A 27,060-nucleotide genomic window follows, 5' to 3' on the forward strand; every position below is an offset into this window, starting at 1 on the left:
GCATTATTAAGTGAGGTTTTTGAGACTTTCTATGATTCTGTCGTATATAATAGAAGCACTCATGAGAAAGTATGTGCGTGCAGCTCACAGAGTTTATAAAAGCACAGCAGAGAGGTATGTATTCTACTAAAAATTGATAAAAGAACATAGTCAGGGGCAGGCAGGGTGGCTCACGCCTATAATCCCAGCACTCTGGGAGGTCAAGATGGGAGGATTGCTTGAGCTTAGGAGTTTGAATCCAGCCTGAGCAAGAAGCAAGACCCCCATCTCCATTAAAAATACAAAAAATTACCTATAATCCTAGCCACTCAGGAGGCTGAGGCAGGAGCATCACTTGAACCCAAACAACTGGGCTTGTTGCAGTGAGCTATGACAATGCTACTGTACTCTAGCCATCCTGACAGAGTAAAACACAGTCTCAAAAAAAGAAAAAATAAGAAGCCAGTCAGGGGCCTTAATTGATAACTATGATAAAGTCAAGGTTGAATTTTGAGACAAAATACTTAGAGAAAGAATGAAAAAAAAAAAGGTAGTTAATTGAATAAAGGTCTCGTTTCTGACCCAGATGACACAAAGCTCCGGATATGCCTTTAGGGGATCTGGTGTTAACATACAGTGAAGCATCTTCTCATTTAACTGAAACACTTACATCCACTATGAATAAGAACGTCCACAATGAATTCGACCTTTTCAGTGTTACTATTTTAACAAAGTCAGAGATGGTAATTTAGCTATCTACTACTATATCACCAGTTACTGCAGACGTCATGGCTTAAAACACAGACTCTGTGAAAGCCTGGTGTGGCTCAGCCAGTCCTCTGCTCTGGAACTCACACAAGCTACAGTCAAAGGGCTGGTCAAAGCTGAGGTCTTATCCGAAGACTCCTGGGGCAGCATCTGCTTTCCAAGCTCACCTACGTCGTTGCTGGCAGGACTCAGCCCCTTGCAGGTTACGGGCCTGAGGGCTTCAGGTTCATGCTGAATGCTGGTGGGAAGCCACCCTCAGTGCCCTGTCACATGGGCCTCTCCAGTATGGCAGCTCACAACATGAAAACCGGCTTCATCAAAGCCAGCAAGGCAGAGGATCTGCTAGCAGATGGAAGTTACAGTCTTAGGCACCATACTGATGGGAATAACACCCCATCACTTCTGCTGCTTCTGCTCATTGTAGTCTAGTGATAGGCAGCCCGTACACAAGGGAATCTGAGTAGTAGGGGGAATCACTGGGCCAGCTCTGAGTCTGCCACTGAAGGTAATATAAAACCCAAGGCTTGGACTCACATACTTGACTCATCTCAGTTATTCTTGAAGTACACACCTGACTTTTGGTATTGAGGTGAGTAAACCCAGTTACTGCAGCCCATCCTAGTGATACCAGAAAGCTTAACTCACACAAGCCCACCTTTTCCCATCCAGTACTGGAAGTTGTCAGGGCTGGAGAAACTCTCAGAGTTTACTTTAACCAGCTTTTCCTTTGACCAAGGGTGGGATGCTGAGGCCTGGCTGGGGAAGGGGAGGAAATATTAGGTTGAGGTTCAAGTTCAAAGTCACACAGCAAATAACCAGCAGCTTTCTATCTGAGAGCTGCTCAGAATCTCAGTGGGCTAGTGAACACCATGAAGATGGACGGTGTCTTGGGCTGCTTCCAAGTCGTGCACCTTGATAGTATCATTGATGTCTTTATTTTGCAGTTTTTGGCTGGGGCTGGGTTTTAACCCCCCCACCTCTGGCATATGGGGCCGGCACCCTACTCCTTTGAACCACAGGCGCCGCCCGTAACATTGTTGCCTTTAACAAACTTCCTTCAAATAGAACATCCTGGTAAATTAGACCCCGTATACAAAGACAATGGTGCTGAGACCCAGAGCTCTTCCCCAGAAGGCTGTGCCTGACTCTTTCATGGTCCCTGCCAAAAGCACAGAGCTGACTGTTGGTACAAGTTGGGCCTAGACATCTATCTTCTGCAGGGACTAAATGGTGATCCCCTCCAGGGGTCACACGCTTGAGGATGAGGTCTGGCTAGCACACACAGTGGGCCCACACAGTGTTTAGAAAATTATGAATTTGTTGCTAACATTTTTAATTCATTAGTTTCTTATATATACCTGGCTTTCTGGAATCCCTTGGAAAATCTGGTCACATTGAACCCAAAGGGAGTGACTGCCCCTTTATACAGGGCTTGTGCTCTTGAATTTGCCACAGTCCACAGCTGGCCCAGCTGGCCCCAGGTCCTGTAAGCATCTGCAGTGATATGCCCTTCTTAGGGCGAACCTACCACTTTGCTTAGAGGTGAAGAACAGGTGACACAGCAAAGGCAAATAAACTGATCATGATCTACAAAGGCTGAGGGGCAAACCAGGCCGGAACTTTGCTTGTTCTGCCACAAAATGTCCAATCTAGGTGATCATACAGGTGAGATTATATAGAGAGAAGATGTAGCCATCTACAAGTGCCTACATCTGTCCAAAGGACAAGGCTAAAAAAATCAGTTACCATAATTTTCTAAATCAAAATTTTAAATTAATTTTGAAATATCTTTTAAGAGAAAATTGGCCTTAGAAATCAGATTTATTTATTGTAGAGAGGATAATAAGATCTGAACACCTCTAAATTTTAGCTGATTGATAAGAGATTGTCAAAAAAATATATTGCAAAATTGAGGGATAGTAAATTTTGAGGGGTATTAAACTATGGACAGAAAAAGCCTGTGAGTTTTCTTTAAACATTATCAGGTACAAAGCCACTGCTTACAGAGAAGAATCTTAAAAACCTGTAAGAATTCACCCAAAGTTTTACCATAATCCCTCCTGTGGAACTCTGTTTATGTGCCGATATCCTGCATGAAAGACAGATATTCAAATTGCAATTGCTTTTTGCAGTTGCACTTTTCATATCATGAACTTATGTTTTCTTGGCTTTGTCTCTAACGATATATTTCCTCTCTCATTTTTATGACCTTTTGGGTATATCTGTCAATTGCTAATAAAAGGGGACTTTTTAATATATACCAAGAATTAAAAATTTCATTGATCTTTTCACTATTAACAGTTAATCAATGAATAACTATAATTAATGCATTCCCAAAAGCAAATGAATCAATTTTTATCACCCAACTAGGAAAAGGCCCAGGGTATGAATGTAACCTTAGTATAATACTCTGTGTTTGCAGGATGTGCTAAGCCTGTTGCTTGTATGCAACCTCATATAATTCACGGGAGAATACAATGATAAATACCTATCTTAGTTTTCAAAGAGAAAAGTCAGATTTTCTTAAATCTAAGTTTGTTTTTGGAAGACAGAGTTAAAAAGACACTACTGGTCAGTCTGATGAGCAAGGCTGTCACCCCACGTCACATCATCACATTGTAAGGACATTTGAGAATTCAAACAGTCTGACCAGTAAGGCTGTCATCCCATGTCACATCGTCACATTGTAAGGACATTTGAGAATTCAAGCAGTCTGACCAGCAAGGCTGTCACCCCACATCACATCGTCACATTGTAAGGACATTTGAGAATTCAAACAGTCTGACCAGCAAGGCTGTCACCCCATGTCACATCGTCACATCGTAAGGACATTTGAGAATTCAAGCAGTCTGACAAGCAAGGCTCTCACCCCACGTCACATCGTCAGAACATCTAAGAATTCAAGGTTTTGGCTCTAGTTAATTTATCTGACTCAAAATAATACATGAATTGGAAATACCCTAAGAGGTTGTATTTCTTCACTTGACTAGAAAACCATAAAATCTACTTTAAAATGATTCAAACTTAGTATGTTTGTCTTTCTAGACACATCCAGGCTCCCAGCTTGTCTCATCAGTACCTTAAATTTAACACTTTCATAGACGGATTCATCATCTTTCCTTCAAGATAAGCTTTTTCCCAGGCTCATGCCTGGAATCCCAGCACTTTGGGGAGCCAAGGAGGGAGAGTTGCTTGAGGCCAGGAGTTTGAGACCAGCCTGAGCAACACAGCAAGACCATATTTCTACAAAAAGTAAAAAAAATATATATATATCTGGACATGATAGCCTCCAGCTACTTGGGAGACTGAGGCAGGAGGATGGCTTGAGTCCAGGCATTTGAGGCTGCAGTGAACTATGACACCACAGCACTCTAGCCTGGGCAACACAGCATGAACCTTCCTCAATCAATCAATTAATCAATCAAAAACTAAAAGTAAAGACTGGTTCCTTCTCCAGATGTCCCTAATTTTGCCTCTGCCAATCTACAGATCTTAGGATCCTGAGTCACTGCAGGCAGCTGACCAGCTCTTGGCCTTCTGTGGCTACAACATCTCCTGCAGGGACCCCACCTTCGTATCCCCACCAGGGGCAGGGGCAGGGGCTGTGAGAGCAGCTCCCTGCAGCAACCCCTGATTCCAGTCCATACTGTCTCTTCCTAAACCCTGACCCAGAGCACCAAATCCGTGACAAAGGAACCCCTCGAAACTCTAGGGAAGGCCTGTATTTGCCTTCCCTTTCCAGCATCATCGGCATGTAACACTGAGTCCTGGCGTGCATCAGCAAATATTTGGTAAACAGATAAGTGAAGGTGTCAATGGCTTCCTGCTCATTCCAAAGCTCTAGCTCTTCCAACTGTATCTAGCACTGGGCCCACGAGGCCTCCCCAGTGGTGCTAGTCCTGGTAGCCAGGGATGACTCTGACATTCGACAATGTCTAGAGACCTTTTTTGGAGATCTCACTGGGGAGTGGGTGGTGCTACTAGAATCCAGTGGATACAGGCCAGGGGTGATGCTAATCAACCCACAACACACAAGGCAGGGCCCCACAATAAAGAACTATCCAGTCCATAATGCCAAGCACGCTGAAAGTGAGGAATTCTGCTTAAGATCCACCAGGGGATCTCTCGAAGATGGACCATACCTGCTCCCAACACACCCCATACCGTCCCCCACATCACCTTACATCCTCTGGGGTAAGCTCTCGCTTCCACCAGCTCTTCCTGCTGAAATCCTATCTGGTTCAAATGTTGCCACTGCCATAAGCCACCCTCCACCCCCTGCAGATGCAACTTGACCTCTTTCACTCATTTCAGCATGTTGTGAGCACCCACCTGTGACCAGTCACTGGACATTCAACAGGTCCCAGTCTTGAAGATGTTACAGGATCATGGGAGATGTGCAATAAACAAGCAAATAACTGAGTTAGTTACACATTGTGCAGCTGCTACTGCAGGAGTTATCAGGGTGATCACGGGAGTCTGTGGGGACACACTCCAGACAGGGGACACGGCCAAGAACCAAGGCTCGAGCAAGAGACAAGTGGACAGGCCACACCTCTGGACACACAGGACTGTGGGCTTCCATCTCCCGGAGTATTAACTAGTCAGTGCAGTCCTGACTCTCAGGATTGATTGCCCAAGTTCAAATTCCATTTCCATTCCTTACCAATGTGTGACCTGATGCAAGTTCCTTAACCTCTCTGACCTTAGTTTCCTTATCTGTAAAGTAGGAATAATGGCACCTCCCTCAAAAGGTGCAGAATTAAGGAGTTAATACACGTAAAGCACCTCGACCAGGCACAAAGTGGCCCAATGTGAGTTACTGTTGCCATGACTACTATACAAGGGAACCCCTGCCCTTGTCTTGGCAGAGGCAAGGCTACTGTTCCCACAGCACCTAGCAGGGTTCAGAAAACCCTTGATGGGAAAGACACCCATTTACATGCTTTGATTTTAAACATAACACCTATTCCTTTATGTATTGTGGATATTGTTCTGGTTATAAACCAGCAAAGATGGGTAGCTTTACAGCTGCCTGGAGGGTTTCTGGCTGAAGAGCAAACGCCAACAAAATGCAATTTTTGCAGTTTCTCACAATAGCAGTCTGCACAGTGAATCACAATCTAAATGTCTTTAGCAATACCCTTCATCTTCTCTGGGGACTAATCTTATTTTAGTGGTTTAAAAAAAAAAAAAACAGCAGCTAAACAATATTCACCACTCTGGGACTCTTCCTGGTTTAACAGTCTAAATATCACGAGTGTAAAGCTGCGAGAATTTAATGCAGCAGATAACAGTGTCCACTATTAATGGCTGCTAAGGGGTTGGAGGTCAGGGACAGTCGGCAGGGCAGGGTTTCTTCTATGGTGTCATGAAAATGTTCTAAGATTGACTTGTGATGGTCAATCTGTGAATATGCTAGAAGTCACCAACTTGTACAGTCTAGAGAATGAATTACAGTCTATGTGAATGTGTCTAATGTGAACTGTATCCCCTTCAGGACCCCGTCCCCCACCCAAGTAATTAATTGGCTGTGACAGCAGTTTCCTCAGTCCAAATTACTTGTCCTAAGTCTAGGTTGAATAGTCTTTCTCTGAAATGCTGGAGACCAGAAGTGTTCCAGAATAAAGATGTTTTCAGATTTTGGAACACTGCATATACAAACTGGCTGAGCATTCCTAACCTGAGCATCTGAAATCCCAAATGCTCCCGGGAGCACTGGACATGAGCCTTCAGCATCATGCCAGCAGCCAAAATGTGCCTCACCTTGGGAGCATTTCTGATTTTGGATTTGGGATGCTCAACCTGTACCAAAGTGAATTTACCCAACTTTAAATTATCCAAAAGGTAGTTTCTGAGATACACAAAAGCCCTGAGCCATGGCTTGGCATCCTGCCCAAGTCCCTGTGCAACCCTGCAGAGCAGTAAGAAAACACCGACGCTGGGGCTTCTTTGCCACGCAGCTTTCAGCATCACTGGCTTCGGCTGATGCTGTTCTGGACAACAGCTGAAGGGGGAAAACTTATTTCCAGACCCTCCCTCATTTTCCAAGAGCAGAACTCTATTTGGGGCTTGCTCGTTTGGGGTGGATGTCTGCAGTAACCTTCCTTATTCCCATGTTCCTTTGCCAAGAAGGCAGGCAGCGCTTTGGAGAGAACTGGACAAGGTACCTTATCTGAGCAGCTGTAGCCCTCTAGGGAAAAGGCCAGCACACGGATGGCCTGGGAAGATGCAGCTCCATGAGAAGAGCCCGCATGGGATGCAAAACCTCTGCCTGCAGACGCCTTTGAGTAGCACAAGAGCTGGACAGCCACCTGGGATGTCATGCAAGGAATTCTACTGGTTTTTTTAATACCTTGGTTTCAGCTTTGTTTTGTCCACAGATTTTACGGTGTGTGTGAGCAGTGGGCTGGGCAGAGACACACAGGTGACCAAGGGGTAGTGGTATTATATTCATTCATAGTCATCCATTTACTCAGTATCAAATGGCCTCTGACTGTCCACAACTGCCAGATACTGTCCTACATCTAGAAACCCTCCAGGAATTTATAGTCTAGAGGTAAGAAAAGACAACAAAATCAGAGGAAGAAACACACAATTGTAAGTGGTAATTAAAGTGTCATAAAGGAAGAGGAAGTGAAAGCGAATGACAGGGGATCTAATCTAGGATGGGACAATCAGCACGAGCTTCTTTCAAACTGTGACCTGAAGAATATGGAGCTATCAGGGAAAAATGAGAAGGCCAGGGAAAAGCTGTGTCGGGGTGTGTGTGTGTGTGTGTGTATGTGAACTCCCTTTTTTGTATCAAAGAGATTCATCTGAATGCTGCAAAGGAATGTACTACAGGGGCAAGCGTGGATGCAGAGACCGTTGGTACTGTCCAGGTGCAAGATGGTGGTGGCCACTGTTACAATAGTGAGAGCCGTGATGGAGGGTGGTGGGCAAAGCCAAGGTGTACTCTGCAGGTCGAATGCATAGGACCAGAGATAGTCTGGAGATGGCGAAGAGGGAGGGGAACATGCTTTGGGGGCTAGGACAAAGGGCTGGGAGCCAGGAAAGCAGAATCCTCTTCTGAACCTACTCACTTACTAGTTTGGGGACCTAAAATTAGCAGTGTCTCAATGCCCTGGGGCAGATGAAGCCAATGCACACCAAAGTCAATGTGTGCATTATCGCAGCCGCACCTCCAAACAGATCCTGACAACTCTCCATGTAACTTCATAAACGAGGGCCTGAGACGACGTATGGCTCGGTTTTGTTCGTTTTCTTTTTCAAGCAAGGCTACACAAGAAGCCTGATCATTCTCTCCACAATTATCTCCTGACTATACATCAGACTTGGTTCTAAGAACCAACTGGCCACAGCTCTAGAACGATCGAGGTTTCCAGCCTGGTGTTACTGCCCCTTCCTCACTGCAGGGTTTGGCTAAGTTAAAAATCACACAGTGAACAAACACATAAGTTGTCAGTTAGGCCTCTCCACTAAGACGCGCTCTTCACAGATCTGCCCTATAAGCGGAAGGTTTTACCAACGTGCTCCGTGCCCTCTGAGAACGAACCTCCAGTCACCCAGCCACTCTCCCCAGTCCTGCGTTCTGCACACTTCTGTGCCTTCCCTGGAGAAGTGTGCTCCCCATACGTCCAATGAGAGCTGTCCTCGAATGTATGCTAGCGCTTATTTTTAAATCAACAAATTTAGTAAATTGCACAAACAGAAATATGAATGTAAAAAGAGTTGCTCCCAATGCACTAAGATGAATGCCCTGGGAATAAATGCAAGCTGGTAAAAATAAAGTATACTGATGAGTTAGGTGTTGGAAGGACAAGTGTAAAAGATTTGGAAGAAAAATAAATTAAACCTAAAATTCTTCACTCAAAGTGTTTTCCAAGTGATTTTCCTTCCTTTTCTTTTTATTCCCTACGGCTGAACTTTGACCCAAATGATTTTAGACTGCTCCACTGGAAAAAATCCAAACTAGAAAAGATTCACTATGGGTGTTGTTTATACAAAAAGTTTATACAGCAGGCCTCTCTGTAAACACACAGTCCAGCAGAAGTCCTTGTCCCAACCTCAAAAGACTGGTAAATAAATGTACATTTATGGTTCACAGTCAAATAAAATATTAAAAGAGTGTATAATGTTTCACAATTCCTCTCTCATTTTTTCTATTATTGACCAACTCTCCAGCTTCCACTATAGTTAAACAATGATGGGAATTTTCTAACAAATTAGGCCCTTATAACTTATCATACATAATATCAAATCAAAATAGACCTAGACCTAAAGGCAAGAATTCAAACTATAAAAATCTTAGAAGAAAACATAGGAGTAAATCTTCATGATTTTTAGTTACACAAAGATTTCTTAAATATGACATCAAAATCACAGTGATAAAAGAAAAAACTGATGAACTGGACTTCATAAAAATTTCAAACTTTAATTCCATAAATAATGTCATCTAGAAAAATAAAAGGATAATCCATAGAATGAGAGAAAATATCTGCAAGTCATGTACAGGCATAACTTGTTTTATTGTACTTTGCATATACGGTGATTTTTAGCAGTTGGGAGGTTCGGGGCAAACCTGCACGGATCTATCTGCACCATTTCCCCAACACCATGTACTCACTTTGTGTCTCTGTGTCATATTTTGGTAATTCTTGCAATATTTCAAACTTTTTCATTATTATTATATCTGTTATGGTGATCTGTGATCAGCATCTTTGGTGTTACTATTGTGATTGTTTTGGGGTACCATGTTAAGACTGGGCAAATGGAACTGACGTAATACATGTTCTGACTGCTCCAAGGAGCAGCCATTCAGCCATTCTCTCTCACTCTCTCGGGGCCTGCCTACCCTGAGTCACAACCATATTGAAATTAGGCCAATTAATAACCCTACAGTGGCCTCTAAGTGTTCAAATGAAAGGAAGAGTCACATGTCCTTTACTTTCAATAGAAAGCTAGAAATGATTAGGCTTAGTGAGGAAGGTATGATGAAAGCCAAGGCTAGGTTTCTGTGCCAAACAGTAAGCCAAGTTGTAAGTGCAAAGTTCTTAAAGGAAATTAAAAGTACTATTTCATTGAACACTCTATTGTATTATATAATAAAAAATAAGAAATCAAAATAGGGTGATTACTGATGGAGAAAGTTTGGGTGGTCTTGGTAGATAAATCAAACCAGCCACTATAGTCTCTTAAGCTGAAAGAAACCTACTTCAGAAGAAAGGCCCTAACTCTATTCAATTCATGAAGCCCTCAAGAGATGAGGAAGCTGCAGGAGAAAAGTTTGAAGCTAGCAGAAGTTGGTTCATGAGGTTTAAGAGAAGAAGCCACCTCCATAACATAAAAGTGCAAGGTGAAACAAGTTGCTGATGTAGAAGCTGCAGCAAGTTATGCAGCAGATCTAGCTAAGCTTACTGATGAAGGCGGCTACACTAAACAACAGATTTTCAGGTAGACAAGACAGCCTTCTCTCGGAAGAAGTTGCCATCTGAGACTTTCATAGCCAGAAAGAAGTCAGTGCCTGGCTTCAAAACTCCAAAGGATAGGCCGACTTTCTTTTGGGGACTAATACCAACGGTGATCTTAAGCAGAAGCCAGTGTTCACATACCATTCCAAAATCCTAGGCCCCTTCAGAATTATGCTACATCTACTCTGCCTGTGCTATGTAAATGGACAAAGCCCAGATGATAGGACTTCTGTTTACAGCATAGTTAACTGAATATTTTAAGCCCACTGTTGAGACACACTGCTAAGAAAAAAAGATTCCTTTCAAAATATAGCTGTTCATTGAAAGTGCACCTGGTCACCCAAAAGCTCTGATGGAGGTGCACAAGATGAATGGTGTTCTCATACCTGCTAACACAACATCCATTCTGCGACCTATGCATCAAGAACTCATTTTGACTTCTAAGTCTAATTACTTAAGAAATATATTCCGTACGGCTATAGCTGCCACAAATGGTGCTTTCTCTGATGGATGTGGCCAAAGTAAACTGAAAAGAATTCACCATTCTAGATAACATTAAGAATATTAAGATTCTTGGAAGGTCAAAACACCAACATTAACAGGAGTTTTGAAGAAGCTGATTCCAACCCTCAGGCCTGTATAAACTAAAATCCTAAGCACCGCTTTTGCAGGGTCCCCTCTTACCACATCCAAACGTAACTGATGAAGGGAACCCCACAAAAACTTAACACTGATTCCTGGCCATGAAGGAAGGAGGTTAGACACACCTTGTTATAATTCCACCCTTTTGGAGTTAGATACAACAACTGACCAGCCTTAAGGTTAAAAGAGAAATCATGAGACTGACAAAACAGACTGTAGCAATAAGATACTACATTATTACCAGGACTGAAGGCATCCACGTGGAGGCAAGACCTTCCACCAGCATAAAGACTTACTTGCTGAAAGCTCAGATGATCATTAGCATTTTTAGCAATGAAGTATTTTTGGTGTACGGATATTGTTTTTTAGACATAATGCTATTTCACACTTAACAGACAACAGTATTGTGTAAATTCACTATATTTAGAAAAAATTCACGGGAATTGAATGTACAGTGTTCTAGGACCGAAGCCACGGTGTTTCTGGGGTATGCCTGTATGTGACAAGGGACTTGCATCCAAAATGTATCAAGAACTCTTACAGCTCAATAATAAAAAGATAAATTAAAAAGCAAAGAACCTGAACAGACATTTAAAGATACACAAATGGCCAATACGCACACAGAAGGACGTCCCCCGCAAATCAAAACCCCAGTGAGATCCAACTCACACCCACTGGATGGCTGTAACAATAAAGACTGACAATAACAGACGTGGGCAAGGGCATAGAGAGATACAAGCCTTATACGCTGCTGGGGGGAATGCAAAACGGTGCAGCTGCTTTGGAAAACTCTTCGGTTTTCAGAAAGGTACCTACCCCAAAAGAAAACATATGTCCACATAAGGATTTGTTTGTGGCTGTTCATAGCAGCTTTCTTCATAACAAAAGTGCCCAAATGAGTGAATGTCCAGCAATGCCAAAGAAAAAATGCCCAAATGTTCACCAGTAGTGGATGAATAAACAAAATTTAGTTATTTATATAATGGAATATCATTTAGTAAAAAGGAGCACAGCACTGATTCATGCTACAAAACAGATGAGCAGAGCCCCACAAACCCATGTGCTAAGGCTAAGAAGGCAGTTACACAAAACCACATACGGTAAGATTACATTTACGTGAAACATCCAGAAAAGGCAAATCTACTGGGGCAAATTAGCTGTTGCTTGCGCTAGAAATGGGCATATGGACCCCCAAGTGGGTATAAATGCTTCTTTTTCTGGGAAGGGGAGATGTTCTGTACCACCTTGTAAATTTACTAAAAACTCTTGAATTGGAAACTTAAATGAATGAATAGTACAGTATATACATTATACCTCAATAATAATTAATAAATAAAAAAGCAAAAAAAAGGCATTCAAAGATAAAAGTAAATTTGTCTTTTAGAAACCTATTACTGTCAACTTTTTACATAATAATGAGTGCTGGTCACTACACTTTTTTTTTTTTTGTAGTTTTTGGCCGGGGCTGGGCTTGAACCTGTCACTTCAGCATATGGGGCTGGTGCCCTGCCCCTTTGAGCCACAGGCGCTGCCCTCACTGCACCTTTTGACTGATTACAATGAGGACATGATTAATAATCCAAAATTCTACACAGGGCCCCCCCTATTTAGGGCTCATGCTTGTGATCCCAGCACTCTGGAAGACCAAGGCAGAAGGATGCTTGAACTCAGGAGTTCAATACCAGCCTGAGCAAGTGCAAGACCCTATCTCTACTAAAAACAGAAAAATTAGCTGGGTGTGGTGGTGGATAGCTATAGCCCCAGCTACTCCGGAGGCTGAGGCAAGAGGATCACTTGAACCTAGGAGTTTGAGGTTGCTGTGAGCTAGGCTGGCACTCTGACCTGGAACAACTCTCTCTCAAAAAAAGTCCTATTTAGTCATAGAACACTTCCCAAATGTGAGGTTAACTAGTATGGCCTAAATGTATGTCACAAATAAAAAGTATTCATTTCACGCTCAGCACCCGTAGTTTAGTGAGTAGGGCTCCAGCTACATACATCGAGGCTGCTGGGCTCGAACCTGACCCAGGCCTGCTAAACAACAATGACAACTGCAACAAGAAAGTAGCCAGGTGTTGTGGCAGGCGCCTGTAGCCCCAGCTATTTGGGAGGCTGAGGCAAGAGAATCTCTTAAGCCCAAGAGTTTGAGGTTGCTGTGAGCTGTGACACCATGGCACTCTACCAAGGGCAACAAAGTAAGACTCTGTCTCAAAAAAAGTATTCATTTCACCTTCATCATCATCCTGTTAAATTTTTTTAAACCACAATATTTTCAACAACTGTTCAAATCTGAATAAGCATTTCCTGGTGTATTATTTCTAAAAACGTTTTTAGGTGAGACCCACCTAAAGAGATGGAAAGAATTATTTTTTACTGAGACTCCACTTATTCCCTGCCACATGAAAAGGTTTCTAAACAGAACTAAGAAATACTCACCAATAGGGAAGACAGCACCTAGGAAACAGCTATAGAGGTTTAAAATGTCTGGGAAAACAATCTTTTTAAGAATACCACCCAAGAGGGCGGTGCCTGTGGCTCAAAGGAGTAGGGCAGTGGGCCCATATGCGGGAGGTGGCGGGTTCAAACCCAGCCCCGGCCAAAAAAATGAAAAAGAATACCACCCAAGAGTCCTGTTCTCTGAGGTGGAAAATATTATAGTGGCAAAATGAACTGGAAGAACAGATAAGCACCTAAAAATATATGTCTTTTTAAAAATACATCTTACCTTGATCATTTCTCCCTTTCAGAGTTTCTTCAAAACAAACACAAACCTCTCCAAAGCAGTTATTTGCTAGGAGGAAGTAGTCCTAATTATGACATTAGTCAAAGAAATACAATTATCAATTTGCCTAATTAAAATGACTATCTGAACATGCCTTAGGAATGTGAGCCTCCTCAGGTGAGACGTGTACAATTTATTTTTTTACAAACATCTGCCCACAGAGCCTAGCAGATTATGTTAACAGGAAACAGATGACTGAAGACAAGCTTCACCCCTAACACTGCAGGAAGACGTTGATAGGATAACACTGCTCACGTCAATCACTGGGGTGAAACCTTGCGTAACCGTTAAGTTCATCTGTGAAACAAACTGTTTAAGGAGCTAATTCTGGAGGGGGCTTTTAGTGCAGAAGGCGAGGGTCTTCAGAGCTGTGATTTTAGGCACAGTTGCTTGAGTTAAGCAAACCTCTCTGACAGGCTCTGTGTGTTCTGGCAAGACAAGGGCAAAAGCCTCTTCCTTCAATTTCTGAGTCCGCCCTTGAGGCAACTCTGCTGGCTGGAGTCTGTTTTCTTTCCCACAGAGCCTGGACTAGCCTTTGGCACCTAAGGGCACCCGTCCACATGGCCAGTGGGGCTAACAGGTTGAGCCCATGGGAAGGTCAATGGACACAACAAAAGCAGCTGAGGGCTGGGACTCAGCACCCAGTGCAGTGAACCCAGAAAACTTGGGGATGCGGTGCAGCACTCAGGGGAGCCTCTAAAGGGCCAGTGCTGACAACCCCTCCCAGTCTTGCCTCTGAGATCTAGTGAATGCTGGGCGTCCAGGTCCTTCTATGTCTCTTCCCAGCTCAGCAGACAGGTGATCATCTCTCCTTTACCCCCATTCCTGTCCAGAGGACGTGTTCTCCTGTTCTCTGGTCCCACTGGAGGCCCCTTGGCAGCTCCAATGGCCTAGGAAGCTTCCATACCTCAATGCTCCTCAGAGCTCCTGAAATTTCCATCAGTCTCCACCCTCCCACCCCCGCCAGCTATAGCAAACACAGTCCAAATCCACAATGGGGGTGGGAGGGGTATGGATACACAGCTTCAGGACAAGTCCTCCAGCTTGAGCTTCCAATCAGTCTAGACCCCGGCTGCTCTAAAGTAGAAATCCTGTTGTTGCCATCACTTTATCTAGACCCTTTCTTTTCAAAATAGAAATCTGATCACCTTTTCCGTGTCCTCACCCATCCAAACTGAAACCCTTTGATGTTATTAGGATAGCACAGGACTCCTTAGTTACTGCCCAACCCTCCTGTCGGACCTCACACAATGCCTCACTCTGTTCAGGACTCAAAGGCTTCCCTGTACCCTCATCCTTCCCTTTTCCATCCTCCCACAAGGATGACTTTTACACTTGCTCTGTCCATGCTCTACAACAGCCCTCCCTCTCTTCACAGCCCAGTTAATTTACACCCACCCTTATGGGGTCAGAGGACCACTGTCCTCATTGGTCCACTGCTCCAATGAGAAGCCCTCACAGCATCTAACTCCTTGCTTCGCTGACATTTGCTGCAGCTGAGATTTCACTGGACTGTGGGACTGCAGGGCCAGTGCTGGGCTCTGCAACGTGCCAGAGTGCTGAATCACATCTGTTCTTTACTCATCTAGCAATTAGCACCATGGCTGGGGCAAACCAAGTGCTCAGTACATGCGATGAGTGGAGAAGTAGATGGGCAGACTATGGGTAGGTGGAGGGACACATGATGGACAGCCTGGCAGACAGATGGCCAGGTAAATGGACAGTCAGATGAAGGGACAGATAGACAGATGCTCAAAGAGTACCTTTGCTCCCAGAACCACTCCTCTCCCGAGCCCTCAATCCTATCATTTCCGATCTCCTTGGGTATCAGTCTCAATAATTATCCTGACTTATGAGGCCAGGCACTGTGGCTCACGCCTATAATCCCAGCACTCTGGGAGACCAAGGTGGGAAGATTGCTTGAACTCAGGAGTTTGAGACCAGCCTGAGCAAGAGTGAGACTTCATCTCTACGAAAAATAGAAAAATGAGGTAGGCATTACAGTAGGCACCAGTATTCCCAGCTACTCAGGAGGCTGAGGCAGGGGGATTGCTTGAACCCAGGAGTTTGTGAGTTAGGTTGAGGCCATGGCACCCTAGCTGGAGCAAATTCTCTTGCCCTTTGCATTCTCAAACCCAGATCCATCTCACATCATGATATGACCCTGAGAAAACTGCCTATCCTTTCTAAGCTTGATTTTCTTCTACTGTACAAAGAGGATAATCATAATAGCTACCTCAACAGGACCATTGTGAAGATGACCTAAGACAACCCCTATAAACCATGGCACATAGTACCTAACAGACCACAAACACTTGGTACAGCCTAGATGCTCCAGCTGTTCTTACCATCATTCTTACTACAATATTTTGAACTCTTCAGTTTGGGGCTCTCCTTTTCCAAAAAGCCTTCCTTTAGATCATTCCTCCTCTAAGCTGCTACTATCCGGTGTATACCTTGCATCACCAAATGGCTCCAATAGAACCCGACCTCCAACCCCTCCTCAAATACCATGCACCAGGCAAACCTGCCATCCTCTGCTCAGCTTCCATTCCCCTAAACACCATCTGACCCTGTGCGCCATCCAGCCTGAGTCCTCCTTCCTGGGTTTGGTGCCAAGGCCAGCTCTTGGTTTTACCTTCTAGAATTTCTAGCTGTCCTGCACTGAGTCCTCCGTGTCCTCCTGTTCTCACCCCTAAAGCTTACACTCACACACACCTGCCATGCCACACACTGCTTCTTGGCAATGCCATTGACTCCTACAGCAACACTATCTACTCCCCCTCTGCGATGCCACCTGCACGTACGTACATCCCCTGCCATGTACTCCATCCACAAGCTGCCTCAGATTCCTGAGGGCACCTCAAATCTACCTCCTCAAACCTGACCCTACTCTTCAGTCTCCAATTTCAGTTAATAGTCCTACTGTTACCCAGGATCAAACTTAAAATCCTGAGTCTGGCCACTGTAGTGGCCTCAGAAACCAACAGTTGCCAAGAATTATTTTCTGTGCCAAAGCTCTATGCCTACATTAGGAGCCTCTGAGGGCACATAACTTGACGACCCCCCACACACATATACATAATATACTGGAGAATAAAATAAATTATAAATATTTCTCAAACTGAAAAAAAAGGGATATGGCAAAGTAACAGAGAACTCTCATACATTGCTGGATGGATTATAAATCGGCTCAACCACTTTGGAAGGCAATTTGACCATATCTAGCAACACTTGAGATGATAATACCCTACAACCCAGAACATGGCTCCTGGATATAGGCCCTGGAGAAACTCACCCAGGCCTCTACAAAGAGACTTGTACAGAATGTTTATAACAGCACTGTTAGCAAGAGCAAAAAACAGAAACAGCTCCATGGCCACTGTCAGGATCCCAGCAGGAAATAGCTGGCATACTCAAATTAGGATAATTAAAGGAGGGTTTAAAAAGGGATTACTTGGGATGGGTTAGGTGTAGGGAAAATACAAGAGAAAGTTTAGTATCCCAAAGACAGAAAAGCAGAGCTGCTGCCACTCCCACACATCAAGGGAATAAAGGAGGAAGTGGTTACCCAAATCTGAAGAGTGTCTCAAGTAAAAGGCTGTCTTGAGAAGGAGTGACCCTGAAGGGAGGAATATACCAGCCCAAGAAAACACCACAGGAGGTGTGGCTACAGGAATACATGCACCAACTTTTGCTTCCCCCAGCCTCTAATCTCTCACATCAGGGCTCTGCACTGGCTGAACTCAAGAAGAAACCAGAGAGCAAGGGGCCCACTGAGGTAGCCCATGGAGTTCAACCCCCTAAGGTGTGGTCAGGAAGGGAGAGAGATTTAGAGAGGTAAAGGGAAGACACTCAGCACACCCATCAACAGAATGTAAAGAATATACTCATACAATGAAATACTGCCCAGCAGGAAAGTAAGTTGAGCTATTTATATCAATATGAATAAATCTCAAAAACTTCATGTTGGGGCTAGGTACAGTGACTCATGCCTATAATCCTAGCACTCTGGGAGGTCTGGGTTGGTGGAATGCCTGAGCTCACAGGTTCAAGACCAGCCTGAGCAGAGCAAGACCTCATCTTTACTAAAAATAGAATAACTGGGGCAAGAGGATCGCTTGAGCCAGAAAGTTGGAGGTTGCTGTGAGCCATGACACCATGGCACTCTACCCAGGCCGACAGATTGAGACTCTGACTCAAAACAAAGAAAAAAAAAAAAAAAATTTCATGTTGGTTCAAAAGGGCAAATTGCCTTAAATACAGTCATCCCTCAGTATCTGAGAGAAATTGGTCTCGGGACCCCAAGGGATGCCAAATCCATGGATGTTCAAGTCCCTTATACAAAATGACAGCATTTGCATATAACCTGTGGATACCACCCTCCCATATACTCTAAATCATTTCCAGTGTTACTTTAATACCTAATACAATGTAAATGCTACATAAATAATTGTCGGATTTTTCATTGGCATAATGTAATTTTTTATTTTCCCCCGCATGTAATTTGAAGCTGGTTGGCTCTGCAGATGTGGACCCAGAAAATACAGAAGGCTGACTATAGGTAGACAATGACACCATGGTAGATTGTGTTTTACTGAATTCACCATAGCTATTTTTCTGGCCCCACTCCCTCATCAAGAATTGCAAACAAATATGGTTCTAGCACTGCACTATAGAAGAAACGCACTTTAGATAGAGGAGCCAGGGAAAGTCTGAGAAAGTGAATGAACTTGAAGGGTAGACTAGGTGCGGGCCTCAGTACATGGCTTCCTAAGGAAGGGTGCATTGAGGGTGAACTGTTATGTTCAGTAATGAGGCTTGAAGCACATTTTCTGGGATGCGTTCACAACTTTAACTGTCTGATCTTCGTATCTTTTTCAGTACTTCCATGCTTTTCTCATGTTTTGTTTTATCTTGGCTAGTGCTTTGATTTCCCCACCCCTGGGGGGCACACACTAATGTCAGACAATGAAAATGAAGAAAAGCCAGACCCAATCTTTGTCAACCCCGCTAAGCTCAAAGGTTGTCGAATTGGTGTGGTTCTGTCTATACTGGAGAACCTCTGACATCAGGAAACCACAACCAATCACTTCCTCACCACACTGTCAAATGCCTAGGTATGAACTAGGTAACAGTTCAATTATGTGTTAGCTACTATTGCTGTTACTTTCATGAGTGTTTGCTAATGTATACCACCTGTATTTCTTCTATCACACCCTGCATTAATTAAACCCACAATTACCCTAAAAAAAAAAAAGGCTGAAAAAGAGCCAGGCTCACCAGCCCTACTGTGGGAGCAGACAAAGGCCGGCGCCAAGGCCCTCATGAAAGAAAGGCCTTGGCCCTTTTTAATGCAGTTCAGAAAAACCAGAGTAGCGGGAGAATTGAGCAAGCCAGAGAGTGACAAGCCTGAAGGAAGAAATGAGAACACAAGCCACATTGTGCAGAGCATTTGGGATGACTTCCCTAGGGCTATAAAGCTGTTACGTGCCTAGGAGGCAATTTGACTCCAGACAGCAAAGAGGACCAAAGAACCAAAACAAAACCTCCCTCCCAACTCATAGCTCAGGGACTAACATACGCTTAGCATCTAGCCAGATATCAGATCTGTGAACGTTTCCAACAACCCTATGAAGCAGGTATTATCAAACCCATTTTTACAGCGAGGCAGATTATCTAAACCCAAAATCCAAGCACTTAATCTGCCCTCCCTCTCTACTGTTCTGATGGGCACTGCTATCATTTCGGTGAATAACTCATACTATAGTAAATAACTGTAATTGTGGAGTACAAAATACTTTATGGCAAACTACCTTGATAAAAATAACCTCTAGCACGCACCGAGTGCTTATTCAATGCCACCCACAACTTCATTAGTATTCCCATTTTACAGATGAGAAAACTGAGGCCACGGCGTGGTGAGGAATACAACCAAAATTGGGGCTTGGAAACCAGATCTAACCGCGGAGCCCAAGCTTTTATCACGCTGTACTGCCTTCCTCTTTCCTTCTCTCAGGAACGTCAAGGCCGCTGGGACTCAATTCTGAACAGCGCCCCTGAGATCCCCGAGAACACGAGGCGACGCCACTGCTTGAGTCCCCATTCCCTGGTGCAGCTTCGGATGGAGCCCGGCAGGACACGCGTACACCTACACCGAAGGTTCCCTCGGCGGAAGGTTCCGCAATCCTGGGGTCCCCTCCCCAGGCGAAGCTCTGGCAGTACCTGCGGGAAACGCCTCCAGGGTCCTGCCCCGGGCTCTGTGAAAAACACCTCCCGCCTCCGCAGCCGACATGGCAAGCGAGTTCCTGGCCTTGCCTGAGCACGCCGCGTAGATGGAACAAACCGACTCCAACGTCTCACCTCCCGGCCTGCCCCACTCCAGGCGGCGCCCTAACTCGGGCGGGACAGGGTGGGAAGGGGCGGGGCTCGGCCGCTCGGGGCGCCGCTAGTGCTGCCTGGGCGGGGAGGAGGCGTGAGCAGCTCCTCTGCGATCGATCTGGGCGCCTGGCGAGGAGCCCTTCTGGGTGGGGCCCACGTGGGCAGAAGAGCTGAAGGTTTGGGGTCAGTTCTTTCCCCTAGAGAAGGGTGACCAGTTTTAACGTGAATAATATAGGACCTCCCCAGTTATATTTGAATTTCAGATAAAAAATAGAATGGCTGATTTAGTGTATGGCCCAGGCAATATTTGGGAGATATTTATGCCATTTTTTTTTCATTTTCTGAAATTCCAATTTAACTGGGCGTCCTGATTTTTATCTGACAATTGTAGATAACGTCAAAAGGGGCCAGGCCCTATCCCAGAACCGTCCTCCCACTCGTCTGTGATCTGTGACAGTTAATCTGAGAACTTCCCGGTTACCACCCTCTCCGTACCATCTTCCTTGTGGTAGGCTTTCAGCCCACTTAATCTGCACCGCCGCCCCAGGAAGTAGTGCTGTGATTAGCAACATTCCTCAGATAGGGAAACGGACCGCTCAGAGGATGCACCAACTTGCGCATCCAATGGAAATAAAGGAAAATCTTGAGTTCCTTCAGGGGAAGTTCTGAGCAGCTGGCTAGCCTGGAAAAGTGAATGGGCACTTGATGAGATTAATGGCCCTCCAAGCGAGCTTGAGTCTAGAGGTGTTTTGGTTCCCTTTGGAAACTAAAAAATTGCTTTTTGTTTGTTTCAAATTAATATGGAGGTATATATGATTAGTTTGCTTTCGTAAAGTGAAAAGTCTGGGTTGTAGTTGTGCCCCTTCACCCCGGAAGGATACAACATACCCATGTAACGTGCCTGTTAGGTGGGAGTTTACCCAACCCTTTTCCTCCTCCTGTTTAACTTGAATTTAATTGAGTTTTCTCTTACATGAACATGGAGTTGTTAATCCACTGGTTCTAATTAAGTATTGAGTACATGTGGTGCTTGTTTTCCATTCTTCTGATACTTTGCTTAGGAGAATGTTCTCTAAATTCAACCAGGTTGTTAGAAAGGTTGCAAAATTCCCATCTTTTTATGGCTGAATAGTACTCCATGGTATACATACACCACAGTTTATTAAATCATTCATGTGTGGAAGGGTGCCTGGGTTGTTTTCACATCTTGGTAATTGTGAATTGTGCTGCTATAAATATTCAAGTGCAAATCTCCTTATGGTAAAATGACTTTCTTTTGGGAAGTTACCTAGTAATGGAATTGCGGGACCAAATGGTAGTTTGACTTTAGTTCTCTAGACTCTCTATACTACTTTCTATAGAGGCTGTACTAGTTTGCAGTCCCAACAGTGCCTGAGTGTTCCCTTCTCTCCGCACTGCCAGCATCTATGGCATTTGGACCTTGTGATATGGGTTATTCTCACTGAGGTTAGGTGATTCACAAAGTGGTTTGCATTTCTCTGATAATTAGTGTCAAAGTGCTTAGAATAATAGTTCTAATAGCAACTGGTAAATACTCAGAGTATTAGCCATTGTTATTGTTATTAACCACTACATCTCTATTCCCTGAAGAAAGGAATGAACCACCAGAAACAAAAAAAGTGTTAATGGTGGCCTCAAGGGCCCTTCCAGCCTCCTCCTCCCCCTCACCTACTGATTTTCCAAACTGGCCTCTCAGTTCTTAAACAGACAAACCCATTTTCCCTTTGTGTGTGCTGGTTCTTCTGCTTAAATTCCTCTGCCCCTGCTGAACTAAAGCTCATCTGATCATCAAGGCCTGTGCCACTTCACGGAGCCTTTTCCCTGCACTTCACCCTGCACCCTTGAACATGCACTCCCAAACTAAACTAGATCTCCCTTATTCTTTGTCACAGCACTGTGTTCTTGTCCCTCATTGCTCTTACACAGTTGATAATTACTTGTTACAGGTGTAATTATCTAATGAATTTTATCTATCCCAACTCCACCATAAGGTCTGTGAGGACAGCTATCTTGACTGTCTTGCTCACTAAGCAGGATGCTTGAGGTATAGACGCTCTCTCCCACATGTAATTATTTACCCAGTGGTGATAGCTGCTCTGAGAACTGATTTATGCTGTTTTCACTTCTAAATATTATTCGTCTTAAAAGGCAATCAATAATATTTTTTACAAACAAATAGCATTTCATATATCTAAGGATATCAGTATTTTTTAAATATTAAAGCCTTATTAAAACACAAGATTAATGGCTAAAAAATAGACATTCTTCTGTTTGTTGTATGAATAAATAAATGGATTGTGAATACCTTGGCAAGATAACCCCATTAGGAACTTGGCAGCAGTTGAGGATCGCTCTGTTGGCAGATTCTGGTGATTTCAAACTGTGCCCGTGCGTTGGCTACTAGTGATGGCTGCAGCCAAACCATGTCACCATGGCAGACCAGCAGCCACTCAGCCTCTTGTCTGCCTCATCCTTCCCCTCTCACTGCACAGATCAGGGCTTCCACTCTCCTCTGACTGCTCTCTCAGCTCTTCTTTTCACTTATCTGCCTGGAGGCTTTGTGGAGACAGCAGCATGAGAAGAGTGCATCCCTGGGCCTCAGGCAGACCTGTTCAGCCCAATCCCCAGCCATGTGACCTTCAGGCAATTCATTTCTCTGAGCTTCAGCTTCTGCCTCTGAAATGAGACAATTGTAGCGCCAACCTCATATGGTTTTCTTGAGGATTAAATCATGCACCAGGCTGAACTTCTGGAATATACTAAAGCATTTGATGCATTTTGCAGTTGTTGATATTAGTACTGTGGTTGTTATTGTTAGACTACCCTTCAATTCATTTGTTTCTAGTCAAAATTCTATTCCTTGGTCAAGACTGTTCAGGTGTCACCTCTTCTATCAGTCAGGCATCATTTCAGTGCAGATAGCCAAAAATCAAATCAAATTAGTTTAATCAGAAAAAGGAATTCATTTGCATATATAATTTAAAACCCTAGGCAGCTGCAGGTCAGGTTCGATCCAGCTGCCTGAATGATGTTGTAAGAATCGAACTTCCCTCCATTTATCTTCTCAACCTTGTGTAGTTTTGACTTTATCTTCACTGTCTCACATCAGTTGGAAGCTCCAGGTTCCTGCTTCACAGGAGCAGAATGATTACATCAGCTCTGGCCCACATTCTCATGAGACACCACCCCAGAGGGCAAGGAGGGAAGATTTCTTTTTTTCTCAGAAGCCCCCAGCAGACATCCCCCGGCATCACTACAGTGCCAGTTTAGATGCATGCTCCTCTCTGAACCAAGGTCAGAGGGTAGGTGGCGTGTTTAGACTGGCTTGAGACAAAAGAACACCCCCAGAGAAGGGGTGGCATCAATGTCACCTGAGAACAGGGAGTATCGTTCTCGTAAAATTAGATCTGGATGCTATTTCCCTGAGGAATGGAGAATGACCAATTTTTAGAAAGAGCCAATAGATAATCCATTATATTCTCCTTACAGGAGTGGACATGGGGTCGGGGGTGGGGGTTATATTTAGCCAGCAACTGCCATGCCCTTCCCTTCTTAAAAACTTTCCTTCATTTTCTTCCATCCTACCCCTTGTAACAGCTATACTTATAAAAAGCCATAATCCAAATATGCTCTTATTTAGAGACGTAGGTATATTATTATGAACATCACTTGCTGTACTGGGCTGTATTACAGCCTCACTGCATGAAGCCGGCAGAACAGTTTGTCCTAACACTCAAAAGCCCCAGGCTGCTGAGCTTTTATAGTTCTTCTGTCTACTTTTTATAGATCTTCTCTCTCCTCCTTGCAGCCTGTGAGCAGTCACTCCTTACTGTTTCTGGCGTCTGCCTCTAGCAAATCCACACTGTCTACCTTCTCCCTTTGTTTCTTATCTGCCCAAGTTTGTGAATCCAAATGACAAAGCTTGCTTGGACTATGAGCCAGGTTGGTGTATGGCTTTGAGCCAGTGGGCTCTGCAGGAAAACTTAAGGCCTTGCCTAGAGAAAAGTGCTTGGGCTTTGCTTTAACAGGCATGACTCCTGGTTAGACTGCATGATGGCAAGTGTGATGTGTCAACTTGGCTGGGGCATGATGCCCAAGTATTTGGCCAAACGTTATTCTGGATGTTGAGTGAGATTTACATTTACATTTGGAGTTTGAGGAAAGTGGATCACCCTCTGTAATGTGGGTGGGCCTCATCCAATCAGGTGAAGGTCCAATTGAACAAAAGACTGACCTTCTCCAAGCAAGAAAGAATCCTCTCAGTAGGTGGTCTTTAGATTTGAACTGCAGCATCTGCTCTTTCTGGGTGTCCAGCCCGCTGACTCATCTTGCAGATTTTGGACTTACCAGCGTCCATAATCTTATGAGCCAATTCCTTAAAATAAAGCTCTTTTTATGTGCAGTCATGTGTCATTTACCGATGGGGCTCCATTCTGAGAAATGCGTCATTAGGTGATTTCACCCTGTGTACTTTCTCAGACCTAAATGGGGTCGCCCACTACACACCCAGGCTGTGTGGGATGGCCTGTGGCTCCTGGGCTGCAGACCTGGGCACAGGGATACTATAGGCAACTGTAACACAATGGTGTCTGTGTGTCAAACATATGTAAATATGAAAAGGACACAATCAAAATACGGTATTATTATCTTATGGGACCACCTGTTGTATACTGGTCCGCTGGTGACTGAAATGTCATTATGTGGCACATGACTATATATACATATATCCTTTTTAGACAGAGTCTCGCTCTGTTGCCCTGGATAGAGAGCCACAGTGGCCAAGTTCACAGCAACCTCTAACTCTTGGGCTTGAGCAATGCTCCTGCCTCAGCTTCCCGAGTACCTGGGACTACAGGCACCCGCCACAACACCTGGCTGGTTTTTCTATTTTTAGTAGAGATGAGGTCTCACTTTTGCTCAGGCTGGTCTTGAACTCCTGAGCTCAAGCAATCTATCTGCCTCAGCCTCCCAAAGTGCTAGGATTACAAGCGTGAGCCACCAGTTCTTCAGATTCTAGAGAACTCTGAAGAATACAGACTGTTAGAAGTTTTTAGAAGTGTTGGTGTCTCAGAGTTGGGCTCATAGTTCAAGTTGTAGCATTGTTCAGAAATGAATGATAATATCCTGATACAGCACGTTTGAGACATACGGAAATATGAAAGCAAAGTGCAGTTACTAAGACACGTGGCATCCCAAGCCCCTCACCTTTACCCAGCCCAGACCCACATCTGAGCAGGTGGGACTCAGAAATCAACTGCGGGGTATGATGGGGTCAGGGATAAAGGGAAGCCCATGAAAGGCTTCGGAATGTCTGTTTTACATATTTGATCTTTTTTTGTAACTGAAAATTAAATACCTTTGTTTTTAGACCAGATCGAAATACCCTATATACTCTGAAAACAAACAAACAAAAAAGCCCAGTGCTTATTTTAAAAAGATTTAATTTATCAAGTTACTGACATTATCACAGGCTTGGTAGTAACAAGACTTTGCAATTATTTTTCCCTCTTTGAAAGATGTTAGAGAAATTTCTGGAATATTCCAAGCTGCATTTGTGTTCTCCAACAAAAAATGAATTAATGTCCTTGAGACCTTTTAGGCATCCTGTAACTGTCTTCATGAGTTGTATAGCTTACACATTTTTTATGTTATTGGAAATAAACTGTTAGGTATATTATCACATGTAATTATTTTTAATAAGTGCCTGCCAAGGCTTTTCATGCCATTCTCTCCTTTCATCCCCCAAACAAAATGAAGTTTCACTGCATTTTAAAGATGAGACCAGGGACATTAGGTAATTTGCCTGGAGTCATCCCACCATTTACCAAAATGGCAAAGCCAGAATTCCTCTTTCTACCCGCATCTGGCCCTGGTAAGTCCAATTTCCATGCCTGCCATTTGTCTATCAGAGTTTCTTAAGCCTCAGTGTTGAAAACCTGTACTCATTGGACATTGCTGGTTAAAAAATGCTGTAGTTTAAATGTCTCCTCTAAAACTCATACTAAAATTTCATTCCCAATGTGGCAATATTGAAAGATGGGACCTTTAAGAGGTGATTGGATCATGAAGGCTTTGCAAACAGGAATGGATTAATGGGTTAATGGATCGTGGAGCAGAACTAGTGGCTTTATAAGAGATGAAGAAAGACCTAAGATAGGATGTTAGCATGCCCAGCCCCCCCCATCCTGAGATGCCCTGTGCCACCTTGGGACACTGCAGAGTGCCCACAGCAAGAAGGCTCTCACCAGGTATAGCCCTCAACCTTGGCAATCTCAGCCCTTGCAACTATAATAAATTTATTTATAAGAAAGAATATCTTATAAATTATCCAATTTCAGGTATTCTGTTATAAGCAGCAGAAAAGGAACTTAGGTAAGAGAATGAAACTGAACACGCAGTTCAGTTCAAAATTAACTCGTGACAGATAAAAGAGCTAACTCTAAGACAGGAAACTGTGGAAATCCTACAAGATAGTGTGGGGAAAATCTCTTGATCTTATTGGTCTAGGAAAAGAATTTATGAAGATGATCCCACTAGAAATTGCAGCAGCAACAAAAATAAATAAATGAGACCTGATCAAGTTAAAATGTTTTTGCACAGCTAAGGACACAATCCACAAAGCAAAAAGATGACCTTCAGATGGGAGGAGATATTGGTATGCTACAAATCTGACAAAGGGTTCATCGCCAGACTCTACAATAAACTCAGGTGTATCAACAAGAGAAAAGCAAACAACCCCATAAAAACTGGGCAAGAGACAGGAACAGAAACTTTTCTTATGATAACAGAAGAGTGGAAAATAAACATGAAAAAATGCTCATCATCCCAAGTTATCAGAGAAATGCAGATCAAAACCACTTTGAGATATCACCTGACCCCAGTGAGAATGACCCACATCAAAAGATCCCAGAGAAACAGATGCTGGTGTCAAGTGGAGAGAAAGGACACTCATGCCCTGCTGGTAGGACTGCAAAGCAGCCCAGCCTCTATGGAAAGAAGTACGGAGATTCCTCC

The 27,060-nt window shown here is 43.9% G+C and overlaps 1 protein-coding gene across 5 annotated transcripts in view; it reads right to left on the reverse strand.

Annotated features, from left to right (window-relative positions):
- The window catches only part of CPPED1 (calcineurin like phosphoesterase domain containing 1), a 167,902-nt gene extending 147,853 nt beyond the window's left edge, over nucleotides 1-20,049 (reverse strand). For 4 of the 5 annotated variants that reach the window (XM_053555818.1, XM_053555819.1, XM_053555815.1 and 1 more), the window contains exon 1: nucleotides 19,870-20,049. In XM_053555818.1, the coding sequence (XP_053411793.1) occupies nucleotides 19,870-19,939 (70 nt within the window). In that variant the 5' untranslated portion in view covers nucleotides 19,940-20,049. The remainder of the gene's footprint in view (nucleotides 1-19,869) is intronic. The other variant, XM_053555816.1, reaches the window with a different exon arrangement.
- Between the last annotated feature and the right edge of the window lie 7,011 nt (nucleotides 20,050-27,060).

Source organism: Nycticebus coucang, chromosome 12 (assembly GCF_027406575.1).
Source record: "Nycticebus coucang isolate mNycCou1 chromosome 12, mNycCou1.pri, whole genome shotgun sequence".
NCBI lineage: Eukaryota > Metazoa > Chordata > Mammalia > Primates > Lorisidae > Nycticebus > Nycticebus coucang.